Consider the following 21,375-nt stretch of genomic DNA (forward strand, 5'->3'; position numbering starts at 1 on the left):
GATCTTACTAACTGTGCTCTCCAATTTCTCAGCGAGGACTGGTATCTGATGCCCATTGTATGCAGCTCGAGTACAGGGCAGCCGGTTCATGCGTGTGTGGTATGACTCGGGTCAAATAAGGTAGTGCATTGTATTTTTTGCTCATGTATGCACTGAGGAACGGCATCGAGGATTCTCCATGCACAAGCAACACAGATAGCCATCACATGAACAGATGAACAGTTATGTGCAAAACAAATGTGACCAGGATGATATTACCTACAACACCTGTTGGTTATATCAAGAGAAGCTGTTATATGACTTTATATGACGGTGGAATTGTAGATCAGATAAAGGACAGAAATGTCAAGATCATTTATCATGCTTAGACAAATCTAGTTGCCTGCACTGGAAAAAAATGCCCAAGACTTGAGCGTCATTAGCATTTTAATCTGGCTATTTATATATTCCATCTGTAATTCTGATGAGCACAAAATGGCTCAGAGTCAAAAATCTGAAAGAATGTAAAGTCAGATGTGTCATGTTGGCAGAATTCAAATGAATATTGCCATCTTGAGCAAAAATATTGTCTTTCTCATAATCATCTAATCACAGATTTGAATGTTAATGTTATCAAGTCAAATGTTATCATTATAAAGTTTGAAATTTTTTTATGTTTATGTTATCAAGTCAAATGTTAGTTTTTTTATGAATTTGGGATAGGTACATAATGTCAATAAAGTCTACAGCTGTGTCTAAATAATTTTCTCTGTTTTTGTTTTTGTTTTTATTTATATTATATATATATATATATATATATATATATATATATATATATATATATATATATATATATATATATATATATATTTAGATTCATTTTTGGATTTATTTCCAAAATAACAAACAATAGTATGTGGCTATGTAGCAAACAGTATGATTTCGGACACAGCATACTATATGCATGAATGTATAAAATATATGAATGTATTCAAACTTATATTTTAGGCATTACCATAACACCTTTGTGTTGAGTTCATTATGTCTCAATGTAAGGAATGGACATGCGAAGCCAAATTTGAAACTTTCGGTCCAAATTTCTTCTCTTTCCACATTATTGTTCCAGTCATTCTCATTCTCCTGGCAATATGCTGCCACTTAACTCATCACTACGGAAAGTGATGTAGATATAACAATGACAACTGAACAAATGGATCTGATTTTATCAGTTGCGAAATGTCAGTGTGGATCTGAGAAATTAATCAGGAACAGCATGAACGGCTTTTCTGCATTCCACCAGTATTACATGCTGCTTTGGTCTGTGTTTCAGATACACTGACATAAAGCAAGGGAAACAAGGTAACTAAAGAGAGATGACATCAATGACAACATGAACAGACGAACGACAGGAGAGAAAACCAAGTCACGAGCTATAAGAATTAAATACTGTATATAAATGTGCTTTCGTAATTGCCTGATCACCTGATAACACTTGGCGTTAATAATATCAGGTATTGTGCTGTTAGCGATAATACTAATCTCATGAGATCAAAATTCACAAGCACAAGTTTTGAATGGTAAAAATTAATAATACTTAAGCTAATTAAATAAAAATAAATAAATATAAACAACAATAAATACTGTATGTTTACAATTGTGCATGATTCAACTGGAATTGTATATAACTTGAATGGGAATGACTACATGATAAGATGTGTAGCAAGTTTTTGATATGTAACTATAACTCAGCCACACTGAACACACAGACAGTGTCCAACTGGGCCTCTGATAGGGCGGTTGTTCAGCCTTTGAGAGGCCTGAGTGGTCCGAGCATGTGTGAAAGAGGGAAAGTGGTGACAGACAGAGTAGGCCAGACTTCACCAGAGCAAGCGTACTAATTCCTCACCTGCAGCTGGGGGTTGATGGGACGACAAACCAGGTAGATCTAGGGAGCTATCAGACATCACATGCTTCAGGTCTCCACCCATGTCTGACAACTTCATGTCTAGCTGTACTGAGAGCGCATCCTCCGAGTCCTCCTTCCCCACGCTGCTGCCCCCAATGGACGGGAGGTCCAGGGATTTCACAGAGGCAGAGTCCTCTTTGGTCTGCTTGAAGGCGGCTACTTTGTCCACCAGGCTCTTGTCAGATGCGCCTAGCGCCGTACAGAATTTGGACGACTGGAAATCTGCAAAGTCGTCATTGTCGCTCTTGAGCGACGAGAAGGAGCCTCCGCCACTTTCTTTGTTATCGTCGTAGGCCAGGCCACCTTCTAAGGAAAGCTGCTTGAAGATGTCATACTTATCAGTGCTGATTTGCTGCCGCTGCTGAGACGTCTCCGCCTGGCCCTCGCTTCCACCGTCTCCAGAGCTGGTCTCATTTCTCTGATCTCTCGAGCTCCCGAACGCCATGAAGTCAGCAAAGTCATCCTGAACCACTGTTCCAAGTCCTCTCCCCACTGTAGAGGTGGTGGGAGCTGCTTCAGAGGACGATGATGAGCCAAAAAGAGCAAAATCGCCAAAGTCATCACCCCTTACGCTGGGAGGTTTCACTACTGAGGTTAATACCAGGGATGGTGGCGCTGAAGGGAACAGATTGAGTTTGGAGTCAGCAGTGGAAGTGGGAGCGGGAGGAGCCACTGTTGTAAAGAGGTCCAGGTCTGCCATATTGAGAGGATTTCTAGGTTGAGCCAGAGAAGCTGGCTGTGAATGGGACAGAGACTGAGAAGAAGAGAAAGGAGGAGGAAAAGTTGGCTGGAACTTGGCCTGGTCTGGTGGGTCTAGTGGAGAGACAGTGTCGGCTGTTTTAAAGTCTGTGAAGCCATCGTCGGCACTGACAGACTTGAAATCAGCAAATGCCTCCCCTGCAGAAAAAAAAACAAAAAGAAAACAATTGAAGGGCATGGTGAACTGCATTTCACACCGAAACAACAAAGGACAAAGAGCTGGCACGGCACAATACAGAGTTTGCCCACAAGTTGCTCCATTTCATGGGCCTAAAAAGAGAAAAACGGATTAGCAATGCTTAACGCAAGCTTTATTTGACTGCTGAATTGAAATAAAAAGGTGGCACAATGAAACTGAAGACTTTTAGTGTGAAAATATAAATTACCTGACACAGAATATACAAACATACAAAAAAAAAAAAAAAAACACAATCAGGTTCAACCACAATCAGTCCATTCTCATGTCACTTGTAGTGAAGTGAAAAGTGGTAGACCAATTAAATGGACAATATTTGGATATTTAAATGTTAATGTAATTTTTCCATAACCAATTCCATTTTGCTATGACTTAATTATGTTACATCATAAATATTGCCAATGTATCATCCATTAGTCACTGTGCCCTGTCAGTATAGGCCAATAAAAAAAAAATAACATTTTGATCAACCACTTGAAGTGAATGACACACAGATGACAAACTTTTTTCCATTTCAGCTGCAGCCTATATAATGAATCAAAGGTAGAGAGAGGACAGAACAGAACTAAAGGAGTTCTGGAAAAGAAATCACTGCAACCACTGACTTACTGGCTCTCTCAGAGCTGTCGCCACTGGATTCTGCTCTAGTGAGACAGGGACACATACACATGCCTACATCAGTGTATGGAGCCCTTCATCAAACTAAACACACTATAGGCAGGTGCAACTGCTTTAAATTTCATCTTTTAAAGCAGATCTAGATTGTGTACTTGATGTGTTCATGCTGTGTCAGACACGCATCTGCTGTGCTTACCAACTGGCTTTCTGTCTGAAGGCTGCTCAAGCTCTCGGAAAACACTGTATTTGTCACCTGAATCTGGAACAAAACACAGTAAACAATGTCTGTGTGTAGAAGAAGTAAAGTGTGCTTTTTAAATAGACCATAATAATGACAGAAGGAGCAGGAGGAAGGTTATAAATAGCAGGATAAATTTATGCAAAATGCATCTGTGTGCCATACAGTCTTATCTGAAATGCATTTAGACAAGAGAATCAGTATAAAAAATTAAACCAATATGACAGCAGTCTTCTGAGAGATCTGCCTTCCTCAAAAGGCTAATGAGGTGTATAGAGCTGAATGGATGTGTTTCTGGGTGTTTTACCTGAGACGGGAGGTGTGGGCTCTGCAGGCTGCTCCACTGACAACTGTTTAAACACTGCATATTTATCAGAGGAGGAGGATGATGAAGACCCTGACACTGGAGTCAGCATGGCAGGAACACTGTATGAAGCAGACAAAACGAACACCAGTCAGTCCAAACAGATCAAAGTGCTTTACAAGCTACAAAGAGTTTACAAGCCAAAATATAATATGTAGTTTTGAGATACTTATTTTTGTTCTTTGATGCTCCTAAATGTAGACTAAATACATAAAGCCTGAGGCACAATCCTAATTTGCATACTCTCCCTGCTATAAAGTATGCTATATTAGGATTTGGTGTGTCCAAAATCAAAACAAACTTAAATAGTATGCCAGATATACTATACCCAGTTGATTTTCAGTATTTTTTACTTGTAGAAAATAAAATAAAATTTTAAAGGTTATAAATTTAGCTAAATGCTTATATTTACACATGAACCCAAACAATGTGAAAAACGGTGTCTGCAATATCAAGACAGGTTTGTAACAGCATGTCTCTATACTGAAAAGCAAGTACATTACAGTTCAAAAGATTGGAGTCTGTAAAACTTGAAACTGTTTTTGAAAGAACTGCATTTATTTTATAAAAATGACAGAAAAACAGTAATATTGTGAAATATTAACAGTTTAAAATATGAACATATTTTTCAAAATATACTTTTTTTAAGTTTAATTTTCAGCATCCATTACTGAAGTCTTCAGTGTCACATAATCCTTCAGAAATCTTTCTAATATGCTGATTTGCTGCTCAAGAAATATTTAGTATTATTATAAATGTAATATGGAAACAGTGATAAGTTTAAGTATTCTTTGATAAATAGAAAAGAACATTTTTTTTGGTAACATTAGAAATGTCTTTACAGTCACTTTTGATAAATTTATTGTATATTTATTTCTTTCAAAAAAATAAAAAATAAATCTTACTGACCCCAAACTACTTTCCCAATCATCTGCAAAGTACATGCTTTCAGTGTGTAGTAGAAATACACAACTTGAAACTCAGCTCAAGGTTTTTACTAAAAGTCTGTTTCTTTCTTCCCCTCCATCTGGGATCACTTCCCTCATAAGAGAGTGGTATTTCCAGCTCTGCTCTCAGCCTCACTTCCTGTATTATTCTCCACACTCACTTTCACTGATTTAATTAGCAAGCAATCTGACACATTCAAGCACCAAACTATTCTTCATCTGCTAAAGGCTGTGGCACTCAGCAAATGTACTTCCCAACCTCAATCCCTGCTTTCCATAATTGCCGTATTTTCCCTGGGAGCATAAAATTGTGCAGATGTGAATAGAAATAAAATGGAATGAGCTTATCAGCTGTCCATTGAAATGGGTTAATTAGAAAAGATGGTGGGGGTTTAATTGTTGCGCCGAGCAGGTTATTACAAGCCATTGCAAAGCGGAGAGCGATTCCATGCTCCAGATGAGCAAACCGAGTCTAGAGGAATTAACAAAGCATAAAAACAATATCAGAAACTACTAATGAGAGATGACAGGATGCCGCTTTACGATGCATTTCTACAAGCAATTTGCATTACATACAAAATATGCTTTCGCAGGGAAGTAACAATATGCCATGATGCATATGGGAGTAACTTGATGAAAATCTGTGCTCATACCCGCTTTGGGATGATGGTGTCATGCTGGGGAACCCTCCTCCTGTCTCTCCTTGGAAATCTGTGAATGAGTCCTCTCCAGCGCCGGCTTTGGGGGCTTCCTGGAAGTCTTGGAAATCGTCGTCATCAGTCTTGGTAGCCTAACTCAAGCCAACAGAAAAATATATCAGTTGTGTGAAAACAGAGTGCAGTTACTATCTGTAATAAAGTGTCTGATATTTACCTGAACAGGAGGGAAGTTGGTAATGAAGCTGGCTGGTTGTTGTGCAGGTGTATTCAGTGTCATGCCCATGACAGGTGGTGCGGCAACCGGCATGGCCATGGACACGGGTGGCTGGGTCATGATGGCCTGCTGGTGCTGAGGCAGGACAGCAGGAATGGCCATAGCCATGGCAGGTAGATTGGGCATGGGCGGGGAGGGGAACTGACTCAGTGTTTCCAAACTCATGACTGTAAGACCACTCTAGAGAATACAACCACATTATGCAATGTTTAACCAGTCCACCAAGACTCTTCAAATCAAGTCCTGGATGGTCAGTGGCCACAAACTGGAACCGATACTTTAAGTCTGCAGGACACTGGCCCTCCAGAACTAGAACTGAAGAGCCCTGTAGTACACCATACCATCCCATGTTAACCAAATATCTTTAAAGAGAAGCTATAAATGCAAAGTGTTAAAGCAGAATGATAACGTCAATGATAACAAGTAGCACAGAATCTTGAAAGCTGACTGATAAATGCTGATTACTGACAATCATTAAGCTGAGGAATGAGGTACTGCTATAAACATAAGACACTCAATTAAAGCTGATATTCTCCCTACACATAACAGTGATTAATAGTGACTAATAGTAAGCTATTAGACATAAGTGCTTCAACACACCTCATGCAGGAACACTGAATTTACGGCATGACTTTCATCAGGGAAATAAAATTAAAAAGCAGGCCTGTCAGACAATAGACCTCCTTCTCCATCCAGATGTCTATTTCCCCCTACGCCTTGAGGTTGTCTGATTTGTTTGCCTAAAATATTCATTAAAGTCAACTTCCATTTTCAATGCCATTTCTGGCATCCTCCAGAGCTTTTCCTTTCTTTATTGCTCTACAAAACTGAAGCACTGGAAGAGTGGCTCCTCATTGAGCTTTTCAATTTGCATAACAAATGCATTATTACTGGAAGGGATCCATGAGTTGCTAAAAGAGCTACAGATTCTACTCACAGGAGTGTAACTGCCAAGAGTAGCAAGGGAAGATAAGAAGATCCCCACACCTTTGACCTTAAGTAGCACCTAACTTCCCATCACTGCAAATCTACATACTTTTGGTAATAGAGTATCCACAAAAGCAATGTTTGAAATGATGGATTTTCGGCAACTACCTGGGCAACTCCAATCAAGGCCAGGACGGTGTACAGCTCTTCCTTGGTCAGCTTGCCAGGTGTGGTGCGGTTGGCCAAGGCCCAGATCTGTCCGAGAGCTTCCCGTGGCAGACCCGATGATATTAGAATTGGGTAGAGTTTGGCTGTGTCAATACCTGTTGGTGTCATGGTGAAGTCAAGGACCTTCTTGAACAACTCTGTGAAGAGCAAACATTTGGCATTAGATAGCGGGATATAAAAATTAACTTGCAGAACTATGAAATGATGCAAAAACCAATGATGCAATGCAAGTACCTGGGATAAGCGAGTCATTGTACAACCAGGATGGCACCATGGGTTGCATGTCTTGTTGGGGGTAGACGCCCACACCTGTTTGTGATTGGACATGGAGACAGTAAGATGTTGTTTGTGGACTCTTAAGCTAAGAGTGCCTGATCAAGCATATATCCCATGTGCCTACTGCACAGTCAGACGTCCCCCACACCTGCTGTTGGAAAAGCTCAGCACGGATATACTACTGACACCATGCACAGATACACTAAAGACTCCCACTGCTTCTGCCGTCAGCTTAGCTGTCTTGAGCCCGGAGCTGGTGGGTTTGTAGGACAAACAGATTGACAACATACAGAGAAGAGAGTTTTGCTTTGTATTAGCACTGACACTCATCTCATTACATGCATTGCCAATGTGTGCATTGGAAACTGTGCCAACACTGAGTCCTGTGGAGAAGTAAATTAGGCAAATGATTAAAATGGGGCTATGGCAATTAAACCTCCAACTAAGCAGTGAATCATGAACTTGATCCCCCATCTTTATACCAGAGAGCCATCTTTTTACCAAGTTTGCTCCAACCCTAATTAAACACACTTGAACAGGATAATCAAAGTCTTCAAGATGTCCAAAAATTTCCATGCAAGTGTGTCAGGAGCCAAACTCTGAAAAAAGATGGCCCTCCATGAGCAAGACTGGACACCCCTTGATTAAATAGATATGTAACCCTAAATAATCCAGAATCATCATTTCAGAGAAATTGGGACATAAAGTGTAGTGCAGATGGGAATACCATATAGAAGCGGATGAATTTATAGAGCAGCATGTGTTAAGAGATGAAGCCACATATGCAAGTATTTTAGTTCACATGCAAAATCAGTTAGATGTCCAGGACAGAAATATTGTCTTGAAGTGTAAAGCCTCTAGGCCCATATATTTTACCGTTTAATGCCTTGGCTCTGCTTTAGCATAGACAGCTGAAGTAAGAGGATGGATTTGGTTACTTGAATATTCATTGAGAAGTGTTAGGTATAATCACATCAAGATTTCAAGAAAGATTTTTAAAACAAGAACAAGATAAGAAATCAGCCCTTCAAAACCAAGTATATCTCATGATTAGCAAATAGAGGCAGGGCAGGAAGTCCCGAGCGGCGAGTTGTGTTAATTTTGAGAAGCTTGAAAAAGAGGCGGGACCGAAATCACAGACATTTTCTTCTCACCGCTGATGCTAGTGGGCTGGACAGGCGGGTGGTCCGCTGCAGGGGGCGCCTGAGTTGTGGGTAGAGACTCAGGTGCCATCTCTATAATGAAGGCTGAATTGAAGTCATCTTGAGTTTGGGCCCAGTTTCGGGCTCTGGTGCTGCTGTGAAACTGGGCTGTAACCTGAGCTCTGGAACTCAGCTCAGACAGAGCCTGACGTGGCTTAAAACTAACCTGGGCCTTCTTATCAGCTGTCAAATCACAAGATGAGAACATCTTCTCCTCCAGAGACGGGCCTGAATCAGTTAGGGACAGAGGCCATATTGTACTGTTGTAGCTTACATTTTAACTACGATCACCAAACATGACTGTGTGTATGTTTAAGACCTTAGCTCTAACTGTACGATGCAGACACAAAAGTTTTCCCATGAGGTAGGCAACATTATTCTGTCTTTAAAATAAGACATCACTGCATTATCATTTGCAGAGGATAGAATACAGAATCCCAGAGTACACTGCAACAAGATTAATGAAAAAACTAAAACAAGACAGTGGACAAAGTCAAGAAAAGTGCTGAATAAAAAAAATTCTTAAATGTCATTAAATAAAGTATAAATAAGTTTAAATAAAAACTAATTTATCATATATTTTATACTATTTAAATGTTTTACTTTTTAGAGTACTGAGCACAAAGTATGGAGTATGGCACACATGCAATCCAGGAAGTTGCTTACTATGTATATTACCATGTCAGAGTCAACATAATATATTCTATTGTCTATGTAGGGAACATACAGCAAGGCCGCACACTAGCTTTTGGAGCAGATATACTATCCTACTATGACTTTTTTGATAAAATGTCTAAGAGAGGCGGGTACGTAACCACTTCATTATAACAATTTATTCACTTTCCTCTGACTATTCTAATCATTGATCCCCTTCACAGTGCCTGAGGTGGAACAGGAAATGTTTGGCATGAACAATTTGCTGATAAATGTTGTTCAAGTAGTTGAATGCATCTAATTTTATTTCAACGACAGTGTGTTGATGGTACAAAATATTATGAGCCACAGTCAGTTGTAGATGCCCCTCAGAAAACACCATCTCTAAGTTCAAATCAATTTTTTTTCTTTGGTAATAGACAACTTGGCAAAAATTCTGTCAAAATGCTTTTAACACTATCAATCACACGCATCCATGCAGACTTCACTGTGAGCTCCTTATCAGTACGCTGTCACAATCAGCATAGTGTGCATGTGTGGTATGCTGATAGAACTCCAGCTTAAATTATAAGAGCATATGGGACGCCATCTGCAACCTGACAAAACTGAAGGGAGGTGGAGGGTGACAGTTGAGTCAGATTCACTGTGCAAGTCTCACAGATGGTGACCATCATATCTGAATCAGAAACCTCGACAGACTTTTGACTCTACGTCAAGAACACAGCAAGACTGTGGTAATGGGCAAAAAGGTTTAAAAGATCTGAAGGATATCCATTACCATTCATATTTATGTCAATGGGAGTTGCTTGGCTGGCTCACAAAACCCCAGACATGTGCTACTTTTTTCTCTTACATGAGCGTAACTCATAGTTCAATATAAGAACTATTTTTTTTAACAGAATCTACCAGTTTACTGAAACCAGAAAAAAAAAAGAAGATTCATTCATTGATGTGGTTTCTGATACTAGTTGCAGTGGTTCTCAGAATAATATTTTATTAAAGGGAAAGATTATGCCAACCAACCATCAGCACCACAACCCTCCAAAAAACTATTTATTAAAAAACGTATTATTAAAAAATAATAACAATAATCTGTCATTTGTACAACATCCACTATAATATAAGAATAAATCTGCAATATATATATACAATTTCAATGCTGTTTTATACTGTTCAAAAGTTTAGGGTCAGACTTTTGTACTGTTATACAGCAAAGATGCATTAAACTGATCGAAAGCAACAGTAAAGACATTTATAATGCCACAAAACATTTCTATTTCAAATAAATGCTTTTCGTTTGAGCTTTATATTAATCAAAGAATTTTGAAAAATGTATTACGTTTATTATTATTAAAATTAATAAGAAGAAATGTTTCTTGAGCAGAATATTAGAATGATTTCTGAAGGATCATGTGAAGTAATGATGCTGAAAATTCAGCTTTGCATCACATAAATAAAACATATTAAAACTAATTTAACACAATATTAAATTAGAAAACAGTTGCTTTAAACCGTTACATCATTTCACAATATTACTGTTTCATCTGTGTTTTTGATCAAGTAAACGTGGCCCTGGTGAGCATAAAAGACTTTTCAAAACATGAAGAAAAAAAAAAAACATCGAACCCCAAACTTTTGAACGATGGCGTATGCTGTTGCTGCTTTCAAATAGGCTACAATGGAGAAACATTACTAAGCAGTGTAGTTATGGCATCTAACCTCTGATTATGGGTGCTAACAAGTCATGGTATGACAAAGTGAGAAACTGTGAGGGGGCGTTACCTTGGAATGCAGATTGGGAGCTGGAGATGACAGAAGAGTGTTGGATGGCAGGTGAGACAGGGAGAGATGAAGGGACAGTGTGAGGGAGAGGGGAGGAAGGGGGATGCTGGCCAGGCCCCGTCTCTAATGGCTGGCTAACGTGAGCGGCTCTCAGTGAAGGGGAGGACGGAGGGAGGGATGAAGAGGGGAATGAGGAGGCGGCATCGAAAGGGCCTTGCACAAAGTCACTAAACTCATCATCGTCATCAGAGAAAGCAGGAGGAAGGGAGTGAGAGGTGACAGAGGAATGAGATGGCGATGAGTCTGCAAAAACCAAACAAGAGAGTGAGACAGACAAAACAAATCATGAGCTATGACCACACAGGCAGACTGAAAAAAAATGATAAACAGTTTTATAACAACAACAGGAGGGTACTGAATTTCAATAGGTGTGGTGCTGCTGTTTTAATTTACAAAAACAAATGCAACCTTTCAATGAAAATGTCAATGGAAAATTACTTGTTTATACATTTCTCAATTTCTTACTATATTTAATATTCAAGTCAACATGAAAGCAAAATTGACCTTATTCTCTTGACATTCTTTTCTGGTTTTACCATGAATGATTCACTAGTGAGTATTAGTCCAAAGAAAATTCTTGTCTTTCCTTTTCTGCTAACATCACTTAACTATTTAAGCATTATTTTAGCAAAGTCTCATTCTATCTGACTGCAGCCAGGGATGCAACATCCATACCTCACCATCCAATTAATTTCTGCTAAAATGTTTTTTAGTTTTTTTTTTTAATATATATATATCCTGTTATTTTCAAATGTCACATTCTGGACATAAAACGAGATGTGAATGTTAAAACCAAAGCAGAGTAAAAATTGGCTTTGGTGAGTGAATAAACAAAGGTACTTGCCATATAGCTGGTTTTAACAAACTGCAACATTACATGGTTTAAGTCCAATTTTAAGAATGACAATCTGACCTCCGACTGATGATACATGTGATTCAAATCTAAGACCAAACCATTCTTTAAACAGGTTTCATTTCAAAAGGAACCATTAGAAGTTTATATTAGATAAGGAAAACCTTTTTCTAGATACACTACCATTCAGAAGTTTGGTGTCAGTAATATATATATATTTTAAAAGAAATACTTTTATTCAACAAGGACACAATAAACTGATCAAAAGTGACCGTAAAGACATTTGTAATGGTACAAAAGATTTCTGTTTTAAAATATTAAGCAGCACAATTGTTTTCAACATTGATAAGTTTTTTAGCACCAAATTAGCAATATTACAATGATTTCTGAAGGATCATGTTACACTATAGAACAGAACAATGATGCTGAAAATTGCATCAGAGGAATAAATTATATTTTTAAATATATTAAAACAGAAAACAGTTATTTTAAATTGCTATAATATTTAATAATCTGTTTTTGTATTTTTTATTTAAAAAAATGAAGCCTGATGAGCAAAAGAGACTTTTCAAAACCTTACTGACCCCAAGCTTGACATTAAGCTAATAAATATTTATGATCAGTTCATTTTTTTCTCAATTCACCTGCAAATGGCAAAGGTGGTTTTGAACCCTGACTACTAGTCTTCTTTCCAAAAATAAACAGTTCGAGCAGAAACAACTGCAGCAGTTGACTAAACACAGTGAGTTATATTGAACTTCTGCACTGTTATTCTGCAGGTGTGAGGGGTAAAACTGCAAGAATATGAAAGCGGAGGATAATGCGTTACATGGAAAATGAGGAAACAGCAAATACTCAGCAGAAACATCTCAGACCTGCCAACCTTGGAAAAAAATGTGAAATGTCCAAATCATAATTGCACAATGTGCAAAATACAAGATTTAATCTTAAATATTTTCCAACGGTAAGCAGGTCTGCACTCATTCACACACACCTTCAACAACGATTTTCAGTTCCGATGGCTTGGCACATCAGAGTATTTTATTTATTTATTTTATTTTTTGCGATTTGAAATTCTATTTTAAAAATCTCATGTTCAAGTTCACTTTAATTAAAACTCCAGTACACTTCTGTACACTGTAGAAAAACACGGATTATCTAATATCTAAATTAAATTTCTTTTGAGAGAAGTATTTTTTTTAATGGATTGGCCATTATTACCGGACTATAAGTCGCACTTTTTTTCATAGTTTGGCTGGTCCTGCGACTTATAGTCAGGTGCGACTTATTTATCAAAATTAATTTGACATGAACCAAGAGAAATGAACCAAGAGATAAGTCGCAGGACCAGCCAAACTATGAGGGCGCTTTATGCTGCTCAGTGCTCCTGTAGCATACCCCTGAAAACATTAACTGAAAACAACTGAAAACTGTTAACTGAAATATTAACTTAAAGACAACTGAGAAAGACTGAATGCAAGCAAAATGCCCCCAAAAAGAAAATCCTATTCTGCAGATTACAAACTGCAAGTAGTAAAAAATGCAGCCGATCTGATATACAGGAGCACTGAGCAGCATAGAGCGCCCTCTCGCGGCTGTAGACGGTAATGTTTTCTCTTGGTTCTTGGTTCTAAATAAATGCGACTTATAGTCCAGTGCGACTTATATATGTTTTTTTCCTCGTCATGACGTATTTTTGGACTGATGCGACTTATACTTAGGTGCGACTTATAGTCCGAAAAATACGGTAAGCACTATAAACATGTAATGTCTGATCATTCATACTGGAAGCCAGAGGGCAGCCTCGAGCAGAAAATCCACATATGCATCACAGAAGTAAAAAAACCTATGAGTTCCAGGAAATCCCTAATATGGACAAAGCCATCCAGCTATGGCTGTAGCTGAATTAAAAGATAAAAATGTTTTGAATGATGAAACATTAAGACAATAAACACTTGACTGCGATGATGTATAGTTTAAAATTTCTTCAAGCCATCTTGAGTATTTTCATAATAATTATGTTTATTTTGTAATAAGATGACATATCAGATCACAAAAGGACGTTATTTCAAACACTCGACTGATGTTGTGGATGTTATAAAGGCATGTTATAATGTTCTCTTTTGTTGGACAGCAGGTTTAGAAACACTTCTCATTACAAGTCATTGGTCTTTACTGCATGTGTTGCTTTTTCAAATGCACGTCATAAGCGGGGAGGAGTTTCCTCATCTTAGCAATTAGGCTTACGGACACACAAACAGGGCCAGTTCAGTGATAAATAAAACAAAAAAAATTTTAATGGAAAACTGAAGGAAAAAAATGACTACTGTAAGAAATCAGATGGCGGGAGTGGAGGAGGAATCGAGTGGGATTTTGTGTTTCTGTCGATTTGCATTCTATTTTTAATGACAGGCATTACACATTTATCAATCCTCACCACTTGTTATTTGGGGAATGAACTCAGCACTCTGATTGGTTGAACTCTTCTTTTGCTGTTGCTTGGTTTGAGTACTGTGCATGCACAGAGGTATCGCCAGGTTTTAGCATATTTTAGGGTGACAATACGCACCAGTGTACTTTGAGGTTAAAATGCATACCCGCTACACAAAATGCATACAGGTTGGCAGTTCTGACATCTGGAGGGACTCCTGGTAGCTGCTGGGGGAAAAAAAATCTATTTGGCTCTATGATAAAGATGTGGTGTGTTTGCGTTGTGACAATAGAATTCTTTAGAGGGATAGTTCACCCAAAAATGAAAATGTACCCTCATATCAGCCCAAATCTGTGTGACTAGCACAGAAAACAGCATCCAGTACAATTCTACAAAATCTTCCTTTTGTGTTCCACAGGAAAAGAAAGTCATGGGATTTGAAAGAGATGAGTGTGAGTAAACGATGACAGGATTTTTATTTTTGGGTGAACTATCCCTTTAACAGTGTGTGAGTGTATCACTGGTAATGTCCTTCAGCGCTTGACAGTCACAGTGGCCTTGTCAGAAGCTGTCTGGGCCACTGATGTTGACCCTTGACGTCATGAGCAGGGACTTGAAAAGCAAATGGCCAGAAGGCAATCAGGCAGCTGGAACGTGTCACTGGATGTACCTGGTTTCTTAGACTGTGAAGATGGTGTTGGATGCATCTTGGCATCTCTGCTGAACCCATCCAGATTTCCCTTGATGGCCTCTAAGGCATCGTCACGACTCTTCTCCCCAGTCTGTACAAAAATAGCAATTTAGTTTGGAGTTTGGTTGGTTTTGTGTTTGGTGCAAGGTTATTATAGTTAAGTAATACTAAAAGTACAAAAAACATATATTTTATTTCAAATAACAGAAGTTTTTTATGGTTTTAATTTTAGTATATAGTAAGTACACTTCAGTATGCTAAATCTAAATTTAAATTAATTTTAAAAAACTATATAGATATTTAAAAATAAATGACAAAATAACTTAAAAAATATTACTAAATTTATATGGATTGATGATGTGAAAATGAAAATAGAAAATTGAAAAGTGAAAAGTTCATAATTAATTATTAATAATCAAGTAATTATTAAAGACATCGATTACACAGAGAATCATTTTTGCTCACTTTGGGTTTGACACTGCTCAGTAGGCGTAGTTTCTGTTTCTGCTCCTCAAACTGTCTTCTCTTCCGGTCCTCCTCCAGCATCCGCTGCTGCTGCTCCAGACGTTTCCTATGGACACACACTGATCAGAGACGAGTTCTGGTGTACAAACAACTTTACGGCAGTGTAAATATGTAAAACCTTACTGATGCTCCTCCGCCATCTGCTTCTGTAGGTCCGCAGGGAACTGTGGCCCTGGGCCCCTCATGCCCATGAACTGAGGCTGACCCATGAACTGCATCCCAGGAGTCTGCATGCCCATCGCCATCCCACCCTAGAAACATGAGAGAAAATCAATGATGACACCTCAGTGATAAGAGTGCTTCTGGTGTCCAACTTTTTGATGGCTAATATATCTTTAGGTGCTTCTAAGTCAAACCTGTATTGGCATGGCACCAGGCATCTGTGCTCCAAAATTCATTCCCATCATGCCTTGCATGTTGTGCTGCATGACCTGGACCATGGGGAAGCCCTGCTGCTGCTGCTGTTGCTGTTGCTGCTGCATGGGCATCATTCCTGCCATTAGAAAATGACAAATTTAACAACAAACATTTTTTCCATTTAAATGTTATACTGGATAAACTTATCCAACAAAATATAGGCAAAATATAGACAAAATGTCAGCTGCTTACCTTGTGGTGGTCCAATGCCCCCTCCTACAGGGTACATAAAACTAGAATAGAAAAGACACATTCAATATTGTAGTCATTTAGCAGGCTGCCTATTTCAAACCCCTGAAGCTCACTTCAGTGTGAAGTTAATGACTTTACACAATTGCCCTCCGCATTCAAGAGGCAGAGGGAAATTTTAACTAAAGGCATCCAATTAATCATACAATGGAGAAAACATTTATGAAACAGCCCAAGTCCATTATTCTACAAGGCTCTTCAAGTCGTTGCACCGCAGTGAAAATCAAAATCATTGCAATATTGCCAGTCCATTATGTTGTTTTCTCAGCTAAAAAAAAATAAATTATCCTTATCCATATGGAAAGAAGGCATGAAGTAGAATTTAACAAACACACTTATCAGTGGGAGAAGCTACAAAAAGTAATATAAAACAAGCAAGGCTAAACTTTAATGATACTGGCAAAGGACAACATTTTTAATCAAAAACTGACAGCAATGTGGATGCACTTCACATTGACCAAAATTATCCTAGAGTAGCAATACGTAAAATTTGTTTGGATGAAATATCGAGAGGCAGCTTGTTGCCCCTTAGGTGACTATCTACTGAATAATTACAATATTAATTTAAAGATACTTAAATACTATGGAATTACTATGGTACATTGTACATGATAAAAAGGTACTCCTTTTATTTAAGGGACAAAGTATTCAAAAAGCACTGTTGAGGAAAATACAGATTTCTTGTTGTATTAAAACTTAGGACTCTTGTACTAGCCTATTTCATATTTGGTGTCTTAACTGAATACTTAAAGAAGTAACTCATCCAGAGTTTGCATAGTTTTGTTTGCTTTGCCAATAGTCTGAAATGTGGGCTAAAACTCCACTGAGGCTCTCTGGCTCAGAGCGATCTGTCTGTCTGTTGCATCTGTTCGCCTGCAGGCTCACGACTTTACAGCACTCACAGACACTGAGATACAACAGAGGGAGAAGAAAAAAATAAAACACTGGATTAAAGCAGATTAACATTCAAAGAGAGATCGGCTGTGACATCAGGCTGGGAAGATCACGTCTATCCACCATTTTTAACTGTTACTGCGTGCCAACATTCATCCATCCATCCATGAGCAAACCCTGTTATCCCCACAAAACCTGACAATGAGCTTTACTGACAGGAAATGTCTTTGAGAAACAAATGTAAATACAGCTTTGATACAGAATATCAATGACTGTATAACACTTATACAGAGCTATTTACCCGATAACAGACTAGGTACACCAAGAAGACACTACAACATTTTATTTATAAGTCTTTCAACATTATGCAGATTGACAATAAACTGGCATAAACTGCAAACCATTATATATAAAAAAAAAAATGCTTTTCCAAATGGACTTCCACCAAATATCTTCCTAATCTCATCCTATTAATTCATAATAGTAAAGTGCTGACCATCAAAACTGATTAGGCAATCAAAAATCTCCTAGTCTTTGATTCACAAACGTCTTTGATTTTAATTCAGACTAACTCTCCATCACAGCTCTCAAATGTAACTGTATTGCTTGAACATATTCAATTTTCATGTATTCTTATTTATTAATAAATAAGAATTCAATCCACTAGTTAATTGTAATAATAATTTAATAAAATTAATCACATCAATACTTGCTGACAAAAGCTTTCAAATTAAGATAATTTGACATTATTACGGCAAATTTGCAAATTATTGAACGTAAAAAAAAAAAAAAAAAGTGTTTCACAAAAAAAGAAAATAATATGCAATCAATGATGTTAAGGTGTTGGCAGAATTTTAATTCCAGTGAAATAAATGATGTTAGTGTTTTGGAAGAAAAGAAAATCAATCAATGATGTTAAGGTGTTGGCAGAATTTTAATTCCAGGATGAACAAGGCAATTTTTTTTCTTTCACTTTTTCATAAATCACTGTATATTCGAATGTCATGACTCATACCAGAGCGCTCCTCATCACAAGTGCAATGCTTTACCAGGTGAGGTATCAAGCAAATTTACTACAGACAAGCCATAAATATGGAGCTGGTTATGTGTTGCAATCATCAAGAAAATATAGTATTGTGCAAATAAATGCAAAAATAATCTCTTCCAGTGATCACAATTTGTGAGAAAATTAATAAAGGCTGTTGGTGTTTTACTTACTCTGGTGTTCATTTCATTTCAACTGCAGTGAACTGGGTGCATAAATTTAGGTAGAGGCACATTTTCCCAATGAGCCTAGCTTGAATACTTCACATTCAATCCACCTTTTTTTAACCAATGAATACTTTAAATTGGATACAAACCACAAAAATGCAAGAGTCCCTAAATACTTTTTATGCTGTCACAGAAAACCAGCTCTTACCTTTGAATTTCAGAACTGTCAAAATCTTTGTGTTGGGTCCGTAGGCTTATTTATTTAGTGACTTTCAAACAGAATAACAGATTGCATCTCTGACATTGCAGTCTTCAGTCCTTTTTTCTGAACTCTCAGACCTGATAAGCAACAATACAGTTACACCTGTTCCAATAAACTCCCCATGCACTCCACTGCAGCTGTTTGAGAGACGCAGCCATATGCAAGATGCCCATTACAGCTTTAGCCACCAGACCGAATCTTCAATAGAACTTCATAGAGCTGTTTCTTCCGCAAACTGCTAAATCCTGTTTATATAATTATCTTAAAATTGCAAAGAAATCTAATTCTTATACACAATTTACAATTTTATCCTCTTTTAATATACAGCTTAAGCAGCTAAACAGCATTTCATATGTCACTGACATCACATGAGCCCGTTCCTCATCATTTAGAGAAGTGCCAAAACACATGACAAAGTTATACCAAGTAAATTCGGATTATGCTGTTGAACTTTTATAAAACAGCCCTGTGTAGAGTCCTGTGGTTATTTAGTTTCACCGCAGGTATCAGCATTACCTAGTGCCGCACCGTTTGAAACTACACATTCATTATTCAAGCAGTTCAGCAAAGACTAAAGCCCTTTAGGTAAATAAAACATGAAGCTGGCCTTTTGATCCTTTCTGACAGTTACGTGGTCTACTTTATGATACATTCAAAGCGCCTTCCTGACCTGACATCAAAATCTGTAAGCTCAGTGACACCCATGAGGGTGATACGATGTTGATCCAGTCACCTACATAAGCAACAAAGAATGCAGCACTGCAGTTCCAGTACAGATATGAATAATTATTGGAGCTGTCAAGATTCCCATCACAGTCAGAACCTGATGTCTCATCTGCAAACATAAATCATGCTGGTCAGGATGGCTCTGGTCTGGTCTATCCTCCCTTTTAACCTTGATATGAATGTGCAGAATCTGAGATGTTTATCACCTTCCAGGAAACAATGAATAACACCCTCCGAAGCTGCTTACCATCTCAACGGTAGAGTATACTGGTCTTGCAGAGACATTATCAAAACCCAGTGAATTGCCAACCTAGACAGCACTTTTTAAATCAATTTTTTTGGACATCATTACAATTTTAATCAAATTTCGGACACATATGAGTGTGTTGAATGTTCGAATCTGATTACATTTTTGCACATCAACATTCAGATTTAAGTTTTTGGGAGCATGGATTAACTGAAATGTCTGAATATTCAACTGAAATGAAATTTTCTCAGAATGGACACTTTCAAATATTCGAATTGAATATTTTGGGCATGTTAGAAGTTTAGCAGTGGTTCCTCACTTTCTTTGGGTTGCACGCAAAAACAAACTTTTTTGGGCATGTTTGAAGTTTAGTTGTTGTTCATATGTTTCTTTGGGTCCTGTTCTTTTAACTAACTACTAAAAAACACAAGTATCAGCTACCAAACTCAGAAAGCTTTACGAATCAATAACAGATTTAACTAAACGAATCAACACTTGACTCACTGAACTGCAATATTCGCTCGAAATTGTGTGTAGCCAGGGTTTGCGAAACTTATAACATTATCAGTAATTATACTGCCCAGTTTTTCATATAAAAACGTGACGTTAAAGATGCTTACAAGAGGGGACAAAAACACATTAATACGTGTACGTTGTATTATCTACTATATAATAAGGAAAGGCTGCAAAACATTTGGTGTGGACTGGAAACACTGCGAGTGAATATATTATTAAGGCGTCATCAACGATTAGAGCGCTCGAGCAATCCTATAAACCCCAAAGATGCTGTTTATGAAGGCAGTTCACTAGGTTTTGAGACTCGGACAATAAATGGGCCATTTCTGGGAGGTTGTCAGCCGGTTGACAAGCGGTTTAATCATGTTTGAGCGTCAATATCGTTATGTATCCTAAGAAATAGAAACGGATATAAATGTGACGGTTGGTCATTCTGACGTCACATGACCATCACAGCCATTAACACTGCAGACGGAGCGCTAAATAAAGTGAAGCTGTGCGGGACCAGCGGCTACATTTCCAAACAGACTCGCAGATTAACATGTACTGACTTTAGCGGGTGTATACATACAGCGACAAATAGATAGCAAAGAGTAAAAGTGTGAAATTCCGTACCTGCCACCTCCACCTGATCCGGGCCGAAGCGCCATCTTACACAGCTCAATGAAGTGACGTCACCCGAGAGGCGAGACGTGCGCAACTTCCGGGTCACGCCAACAACTGCGTCACCTTAACGTGTTATTGCGTCTTAATCAAGACTGAAATAATGATTAAAAACATTTAAACTGGTGCATTGCATTTAATACTTATTATTTATTAATTAATTTTACGATTCGTCTTATAGTTTAAAAATATTGTTTTCTTATATTGTATAATGATAAACGTTGACATTAGTCCTTTTCGTCTGTACAGATTTAAGTTTTTGTACTGTGTGTATCTTACATGTTATTGTCATTTCAGTGTTTTGTAAATAGCACAGTTTGGTTCGCACACTTGCGATCGTTGTAGTTACTATATTGCACAGGAGATGGAGCCATTGTAGTGTTTGTCTGCCTGAGTTTTATCTTTGTTTTTCAACAAATAGTCAGCTGCATCCATTCTCATGGCAAAATCCACAATGTGGGTCTGTGTAGAGAATCGATCAATAAACTACCAAAGCATCACAAAGGCAGGAATGATAAATTCCTCTCACACAGTTTGTGGGGTCGTGAAAATGTCTGTTT

General features: G+C 37.9%; 1 protein-coding gene across 1 annotated transcript in view; it reads right to left on the bottom strand.

Annotated features, from left to right (window-relative positions):
• The window catches only part of LOC109103748 (synergin gamma-like), a 43,298-nt gene extending 22,421 nt beyond the window's left edge, over nucleotides 1-20,877 (bottom strand). The window contains 13 exon segments of the mRNA XM_042771033.1: nucleotides 1,886-2,842; nucleotides 3,715-3,777; nucleotides 4,064-4,182; nucleotides 5,721-5,857; nucleotides 5,941-6,180; nucleotides 7,096-7,292; nucleotides 7,390-7,464; nucleotides 15,084-15,195; nucleotides 15,570-15,675; nucleotides 15,753-15,880; nucleotides 15,986-16,122; nucleotides 16,239-16,279; nucleotides 20,768-20,877. Of these exon segments, the coding sequence (XP_042626967.1) occupies nucleotides 1,886-2,842; nucleotides 3,715-3,777; nucleotides 4,064-4,182; nucleotides 5,721-5,857; nucleotides 5,941-6,180; nucleotides 7,096-7,292; nucleotides 7,390-7,464; nucleotides 15,084-15,195; nucleotides 15,570-15,675; nucleotides 15,753-15,880; nucleotides 15,986-16,122; nucleotides 16,239-16,279; nucleotides 20,768-20,802 (2,347 nt within the window). The 5' untranslated portion in view covers nucleotides 20,803-20,877.
• Nucleotides 20,878-21,375: the final 498 nt, after the last annotated feature.

The sequence above is a fragment of the Cyprinus carpio genome, chromosome A15 (genome assembly GCF_018340385.1).
Source record: "Cyprinus carpio isolate SPL01 chromosome A15, ASM1834038v1, whole genome shotgun sequence".
NCBI lineage: Eukaryota > Metazoa > Chordata > Actinopteri > Cypriniformes > Cyprinidae > Cyprinus > Cyprinus carpio.